This window comes from Nicotiana sylvestris, chromosome 5, assembly GCF_000393655.2.
Source record: "Nicotiana sylvestris chromosome 5, ASM39365v2, whole genome shotgun sequence".
In the NCBI taxonomy this organism is placed as follows: domain Eukaryota; kingdom Viridiplantae; phylum Streptophyta; class Magnoliopsida; order Solanales; family Solanaceae; genus Nicotiana; species Nicotiana sylvestris.
Window position 1 is genome coordinate 104,286,158 of NC_091061.1, and position 8,288 is coordinate 104,294,445.

The window sequence follows — 8,288 nt, forward strand, 5'->3', positions numbered from 1 at the left end:
AATAGGGGAAAAACTGAGAAAAGCCAAGTTGAGGTAAGAGAGAGGAAATTGCCCGCCTGTGAAAAACCTAGTGTCCAAAATACCCCGAAACTCTACTGAAATTTTCAGAAAAAAAGTTTGTGTTTTTGTTGCGTCAAATTGGCCGAACTATGCAAGTTTGATTCCCGCCAGATATGGTATACGTAGGCAACCCTCATCGGGGCCAACTACTTTTGCAAAAATAACCCAAAAAATGTGTGAAGTGTCGTTGTTTTGTCATAAATAAATTATGTGGCGCCATTCTTGTCCAAAATAGCCAAAATGCCCCAAATATTATTTTTTTTATTATTGTGAGGGGTTGGAGGGCTATATTTCGCAAAAATGTTTTGTTTTAAATTTTATGAAAAGGGTGTTTTTTATCTGGAGTCAAAGTAAATCATAGTCTTTAATCAATCACCTTAAATAAATGTGCAGGATGAGCACAATTGAAAATAAACCTTTCACCGTCCGCGAGGAAATCCCGTTAGAGCTGCATATGTGGTGGCATGATCTGGGAGAAGTCAGCAGAAAAATTGTGATAAAAGCTTTGGGTGGTCTTATTGGGCTTATGAAGATTAAGCCAAGGAAGGATATAATTGAGGCCTTGATACCCTTCTGGAACCCAGCACATAATGTGTTCCATTTTGCTGATTTTGAGCTAAATCCTACGCTTGAGGAAATAGCGGGCTATGCTGGCTTCAGTGAGAGTCTCAGAAATCAATACTTGGTGGCACCTAGAACAGTGACTCCTCATACGTTTCTGGACCTGTTAAGCATCAGTCGGGAAGTTCAAGACAGAAATTTGGCCAAAAGATTCTGTACATTCTATTTCTTGTACCGACGTTATGGGAACCCCTGTGGTTTTGAAATACCAGATACTGGTCTTATTCACTCGAGGATAAGTGGGAAGGTCGGTGAGGATTAGCTTTTATAGTGGTGTTCCTGGGTGTTTTGATTTGTCCCAGAAAAGATGGAAACATAGAGTTGGGGCTTATGGGGATAGCCGACTTCATGACTAAGAAGGAAAATGGCACCATTGTACCGATGATCTTGGCAAAAATTTACCAAGCCCTAACCATCTGCCGAGAAGGGAAAAAGTTTTTTGAAGGATGCAATATGCTTTTACAACTCTGGATGGAGGAACACCTTTGCTACCGTCCAGGATACATGAATTGTGGCATGACCGGTCTTGAATTCATTGATGAACATGAAAAATAGGTGGAGGGTTATGAGTTCCCATATGGTACGGAAGCATGGTATGCACACTTGAGATCCCTAACTGCAAACAAGATTGAATGGACATTCGGATGGCTCTCGGTCAGTGAAGTCATTTATATGTCGGCCAAAGTGTGTGTTCTTCTATTGATTGGTCTTCGGAGAATTCAGCCTTATGCCCCGCACAGAGTTCTACATCAGTTAGGAAGGTACCAGACCATCCCACACGATGAGGATTTGAGTCGGCAGGTTATTGAATTGGAACCAAAAGCTGCTTTTCTAGAAGAAAGGGTGTGTCGCATTTGGCATCAATGTAGGTTCTTAGAGCCAAATACTCAGGTACGAGATCTATCCATAGGTGAGTTGGATCCTAGTTACAAAGCTTGGTACGGTAAAAGGTCCTAAACCCATCTAGAGCCCGATCGGCCTGCAAAAAGGCCCCATGTCTAGAAATTCACTGATGGAGCGCAGGAGTAATGGGATTGGTTGGCAAAAGAGGCGAATTACAGAGCCACCATAAGCAAACTGGAAGGACATATCCGGGATATTAAATTTGACAAAAGTGTATAGGCTGCTGCTGATGAAGGAGAAAAGAAGAAATTAGCTCAAGAAAACCAGGCCCTTTGAGCACAGATTCAAAAAATGAAAATAGCTGTCGAGAATCAAGAAAGGAGCCAAAAAGATGAAAGTCTTATAAAGGGTCTCAAGAGGAAAATAGCTGAGTGCGAAGATGATCTGAAAAAATCCGAGGGTAATCTGGCGAGAGCTCAGGCACAGTTAGCAAAGAACGCAGAGGGGAAAGCAGAGTTTGTCCAGCAGTTGAAAAGGAAATACGAGGGAAACACCACTAATTGGAAGAAAAGGTTGACTTACCTCGAAAATGAGATGGCCAAGCAAGCTAAAAACTTCAAAGCAGAAAGAGAACACTGTTATGCATTGATATCGCAGTTAGAAAAAGATTTGCATCAGCTCCAAGAACAAAATCATATAGCTGAACAAATTCTGGAAGCTAGGACTCAGCAAATAGGGCTCTTGCTCCAAGAAAAGAGTATCATCAAGGAGAGGATTAAAACCATTGCTGACTATATCATCATGAAGTGCCACAAATGTGAAGACATGACTAGAACCACCTTCTTCGCTGCGGTAATGACTTTTGTTCGCCAAATAATGAGTGACCTGGAGTGCCTTCAAGGGGATCTTGTGCATAGGCCCATGGAGAGACCGACTGATGTTCCGCGAGCCCCTAGAGCAGTTGAGGCATTGATGTACTCATGATTTTCATTTGAGTTTGTATTTTCACTTTCTTTGTTGGAATCTGTTAGTCTGTTCTTGAGTTTGTATCTTTCTATTGGAGTCTGTTAGTCCCCCTTTTCAAGTCTATTAGTTTTTATGATCAAATTATGTAGGATGAGTCATTGTAATCAAGACGCTTTTATTTTATGGAAAATTTGAAAACCACAAAATGTTTTTTTATTATTTATTTTTAATCTTATCCCCCAAAACTATGCTTGATCTGATTCATGCGGCGTCATGATACGTAGGCAATCCCCATAGGATTCTATCATAATTAGAAAAAAAAAAGAAAAAAAAGAAAAAAAAAAGAAGAAAAAGAGAGAGAAAACAAGAAGTTGTGGGAAGGAAACAATGGCAAAACAAGAGAGAAAACAAGGGAACAAAGAACAACGAGAAATCAAGCAAAGGAAGGCAGGAGTGGAAAAGAGAGAAGTTGCAAAATGGAAATTAAGGGAATCCGGGATGACACAAGCAACCAATCAAATACATAATAGAAATGGTTAACTGTTTAGGTGCATTGCATCCCCAAACGTGTGGTTGCCTATCTGTTAAGCCCTAATCGCTAACAAATTTGTTGTTGTCATTCAAGTATCAGGCAGGTTGTTAGTTTGTTTGGCATTTTGGAAACTCATCCGTACAACACCAGGTCCAAAGACAAGTTGATCATGGCTAACCAAGAAATGGATGCAAGTGTTATTGATCCATCAAGAGAGGTGGAAGAGTCTAATGTTAATCTGAAAGAGAAGTTGTATAAGCTGAAACAACAGATGGCAGAGATGTACCAGGTATGGGTGAAAAGATATCCACCACCATCCTACCCCGCCAACCCTGCTTTCATTATGTGGTTGGTTCAATCCCAGGAACCTCCCATTGTTGATTCATCTCCAGGCTTTCCCATTTACCACCACTACCAAGGCACCACTTCCCAATCACCATCGGCTCCACCACCCAAACCAGTTCCATACCCTTCTCCACCATCCACCCTTATTTTCATGGCACCCCCACCTACTACACTCCACCGATCCTCCAGTGAGCCTTTATTCCAGACCCAAGATAACCAATACTATCCCCCGGAGCCTAATTTCAAGGCCTCAGAACCTTACTCCTTCACTCCTTGTTTCGACCTCCTGGTTGAGACTGACAAACCACCTAAAAATCCAGAACAAGAGGAGATGGCCAGGAAGGTTAAAAACCTGGAACAATCATTCAGAAACATGCAGGGATTGGGAGGCCAGGTGAGCATGTCCTACAAAGATCTGTGTCTATTTGCCGATGTTCAACTGCCAGTGGGATTTAAGATGCCCAAATTTGATCTATGTGACGGACAAGGAGACCTGGTGGCCCATTTGAGGGGATTCTGCAGTAAAATGAGAGGAGCCAGTGGGAAAGAAGAGCTGTTGATGGAATACTTTAGCCTGAGTCTGAGTGGCGCGACATTGGAGTGGTACACTCGTCAGGATCACGGCAGATGGTATACATGGGATGATTTGGCCCAAGCATTCGCTTATCATTTCCAATATAACCTCTAGATTATTCCAGATCATTTGTCTCTGACTAAGATTGAGAAGAAGCCTAGTGAAAGTTTCAGGGAGTATAGTTTTCATTGGAGAGAACAAGCGGCAAGGGTTGACCCTCCGATGAAAGAGAGAGAGATGGTGGATTACTTTTTGTAGGCCCTGGAGCCCACTTACTATGGCCATCTGGTATTGACCATAGGCAAGTCCTCCAACGAGGTAGTGAAGATGGGTGGCATGGTAGAAGAAGGGCTTAAGTCAAACAAAATCCTGAGTTACTCGGCTATTAAGGAAACTACCCAAGCCATTAAAAACGGTACTGGAGGAGTAATCAGAAAGAAGAAGAAAGAAGATGTGGCAAAAATTAATTCAGGATCATGGTTTGGACCCAGGGGCCCATCACACCATTATACTCAGCCTCAACCCCACCACCAAACCTACACCCAAACCCCGTATAATCCACCCCAATATTACTTCCCATCACCAAACCCTCATTTTTTTGTTCACCATGCCCAAACATACACTCAACCTCCTGCCCACGCACAATGGCATGCACCAACCCCATAAAACACCTACACAGCTCCACAAAATGCTTACCTACCCCCACGAGCCTATCGAAACCCTACCGGCCCAGGTTTTCGGTCCAATCAAGCATTTAAGAATGAAAGGTTGCAGCGGAAGACAACCTTCACCCCGTTGGGAGAATCTTATACCATTTTGTTCCACAAGCTGAGACAATTGGATATGCTAAGGACAATTGAGTTGAAATTGCCAAACCCTCCTCCAAAGAATCTTGATTACTCTGTTAGCTATGAATATTGTTCTGGTATTCCGGGGCATGATACGGAGAAGTGTTGGCACTTGAAAAATGCCATCCAGGAGCTCATTAACACAAACCGGATTGAAGTCCAAACTCCAGAAGCACCTAACATCAACCAGAACCCATTGTCAACCCATCAGGAAATGAACATGATCGAGATAATACATAAGGGAGGGGAGCCCAAGAAGCCTTCGCATACCGTCATGATGATTCGGTCCAGTGAGGTCAAGCCAGTCAAAAACCCACGATTGAAGGATTCGTAAACAGGTTGAGTGGGACAAAAGGTGAACCATCTACGGTAATCAAGAAAGGGTCCCCAAGTGATGGTGCAGCAAAACAAGAAAAGTCAAAAGTGGTTGTGCTAGGAATGGAAAGCAAGCCTATCATAATTGTAAAGGGTGCCCGTATGGATCCTATCATCATCAAGACTGTAACCCAGCTGCCGATAGTCAACAGCAAGGCTATCCCATGGAACTATGAATGGGTGATAGTGACCTACAAGGTAAAGGAATTGAAAGAAGAAGTCAATGAGGCCCATGGATTAACTCGTTCGGGGAGATGCTTTGCTCTGGAAGAGTTAAGGAAAGCTAAAACATCCAGAGATAACCCAGTTCTAGTGAAAAAAACAGTGATTGAAGAAGAGGCTGAGGAGTTTCTAAGAAAGATGAAGGTACAAAACTATTCCATTGTGGAGCAGTTGAGAAAGCGCCTGCTCAGATTTCATTGTTGTCATTGTTAATCAACTTAGACGAGTATCGCCGGGCCTTGATGAAAATTCTGAACGAGGCTCATGTTCCCGACAAAATTTCAGTAAACCATCTAGAAAAGATCGCCAACAAAATATTTGAGGTGAACAGGGTCACTTTGTCTGATGATGAGTTGCCTATGGAGGTACTGAACATAACAGAGCTCTCTATCTTACGGTAAAATGTGAAGATTCTGTGGTTGCCAGGGTATAAGTTGACAATGGTTCCAGTGCAAACATCTGCCCTCTCTCTACTCTGAACAAGTTGAAAGTGGATGTCGAGAGGATTCACAAGAACAGCATCTGCGTTCGGGGATTTGACGGTGGAGGGAAAGATTCAGTTGGTGATATAGTGCTTGAGTTGACAATAGGACCGGTGGAATTCACCATGGAGTTCCAGGTGCTGGATGTAGCCGTCTCTTACAATTTGTTATTAGGTCGACCTTGGATTCATGCCGCCAAAGTAATCACGTCCACTATGCACCAGATGGTCAAGTTTGAATGGGATAGACAGGAGATCGTCGTGCATGGTGAAGATAATTTGTGTGCTCAGAGTGATGCCTCTATCCCATTCATTGAAGTTGAAGATGACAAAGGGCCCTGGGCCTATCAGGTGTTTGAAATAGTGCCGGACGAGAAAGTTCGAGAAGGGAAATGTGTTCCAACCCCAAAGATAACCTCCATATCAGTCATGGTGGCCTTTGAAATGCTAAAAAATAGCATTGTGCTCGGTAAAGGTCTGAGTGCATCTCTGCAGGGTATCATACAGCTAGTGTCCCTCCCTGAAAACTTGGGTACGTTCGGTCTTAGATTCAAACCCGCAGTCGCAGATGTGAAAAGGGCTAAAAAGTTGAAACAGAGGGCGTGGGCACTTCCAAAGCCTATCCCACATCTCTCCAGGTCGTTTGTCAAGCCTGGTGCCAGGAAACGCCCAGTGACAATAGTTCCCAGTTCTGTGGTTGACATTGATGAAAAGTTAATTGAAAGGTTCGAGAGGTTGTTCGACGGTGTGAACTTAGTGGAAGTTGGAGAAGGTTCTAGCAAAGCAGATGTGCAGTTTGTCGGGCCGAATGCAAAGCTTAACAATTGGGAGGCTACTCCTCTCCCTACTCGGAAGGAGTTTTGGTAGTTTGCTTTGATTTTCTTTCAGTTTATCTGGATTATTCCAGGGTTATAATTCAGATTCTATGTTCCGTCCGTTTGGATGTATAAACCCTGTTATCTTTTATTTTCGATGAAATGCAATTTCCTTTTTCCATCATTCTTGATAGTTTTATTTTGTTTTTTTTCTTTTCTTCCATGTACCGTTCTTTTTATGCTGGTTTCAATGACATGACATGCATGAGGAATCTTCGGCCCAGTCTTAAAAGCTAATCTAATTCTGAAATAATAATCCAAGAAATAAAGTGTGGTGACGAATCAGAATATGATGAGGACGAGGTCTATGGAGAGATTAGTAAGGAATTAAATCATTTTGAAGAAAAACCCAAGCCTAACCTGAATGATACGGAAGCAATCAATTTAGGGGACCCAAATAATGTCAAAGAAACTAAGATAAGTGTCCATCTTGAATCGCAAATCAGGGAAGAGATACTTAAAGCATTGTCTGAATACAAACATGTTTTTGCATGGTCATATGACGACATGCCGGGTCTAAGCACTGACTTAGTGGTTCACAAATTGCCCATTGACCCGGCATTTCCTCTCGTTAAGTAGCATTTGAGAAAGTTCAAAACCCACATGAGTGTGAAGATTAAAGTAGGGTCACAAAGCAGTTTGATGCAAAGGTCATTCGAGTCACGCGTTATCCCACTTGGTTAGCCAATGTTGTGCCTATGCCAAAGAAGGAAGGTAAGACCAGAGTGTGTGTTGATTACCGTGATCTCAACAAGTCAATTCCAAAGGACAACTTTCCACTGCCAAATATCCACATTTTGATTGATAATTGTGCCAAGCATGAGATTGGATCTTTTTTGGATTGCTATGTAGGCTATCATCGATCTTAATGGATGACGAAGATGCGAAAAAGACGACATTCATCACGCCATGGGGAACATATTGCTACTAGGTCATGCCTTTTGGTTTGAAAAATGTTGGAGAAACTTACATGAGGGCAATGATGACAATATTCTATGATATGATACACAAGGAGATCGAGGTCTACATGGATGATGTGATCATAAAGTCTAGGAAGCAGCCCGACCACGTCAGAGATTTGAGGAAATTTTTCCAAAGGCTTCGTAGGTACAATCTTAAGCTTAACCTCGCCAAGTGTGCATTGGTGTTCCATCTGGAAAACTATTGGGATTCATAGTCAACCATCGAGGTATTGAATTGGACCCATCAAAGATCAAAGCTATCCAAGAATTGCCACCTCCAAGGAACAAGACCGAGGTGATGAGTCTGTTAGGGAGATTGAACTACATCAGCAGGTTTATTGCTCAGCTCACGACAACTTTTGAGCCTATCTTCAAGCTGCTGAAGAAGGATGTTACGGTCAAGTGGACTGATGAGTGACGAGAAGCATGTGACAAGATAAAGGGGTACTTGTCAAACCCACCTGTGTTGGTCCCACCAGAACCAGGGAGACCTTTGATTCTGCATTTGACGGTCTTGAATAATTCATTTGGTTGTATGTTGGGGTAGCATGACATCACTGGCAGGAAGGAGTAAGCCATCTACT

At 42.6% G+C, this 8,288-nt stretch overlaps 2 protein-coding genes across 2 annotated transcripts; both read left to right on the top strand.

The window, feature by feature from the left end:
- Positions 1 to 1,875: 1,875 nt before the first annotated feature.
- On the top strand, positions 1,876 to 2,508 carry LOC138869076 (uncharacterized). The gene has a single exon (XM_070146666.1). It carries the CDS (start codon positions 1,876 to 1,878, stop codon positions 2,506 to 2,508), a length of 633 nt encoding a protein of 210 aa, XP_070002767.1.
- Positions 2,509 to 3,191: 683 nt separating this feature from the next.
- Positions 3,192 to 4,055, top strand: LOC138869077 (uncharacterized). Its single transcript, XM_070146667.1, has one exon. It carries the CDS (start codon positions 3,192 to 3,194, stop codon positions 4,053 to 4,055), a length of 864 nt encoding a protein of 287 aa, XP_070002768.1.
- Positions 4,056 to 8,288: the final 4,233 nt, after the last annotated feature.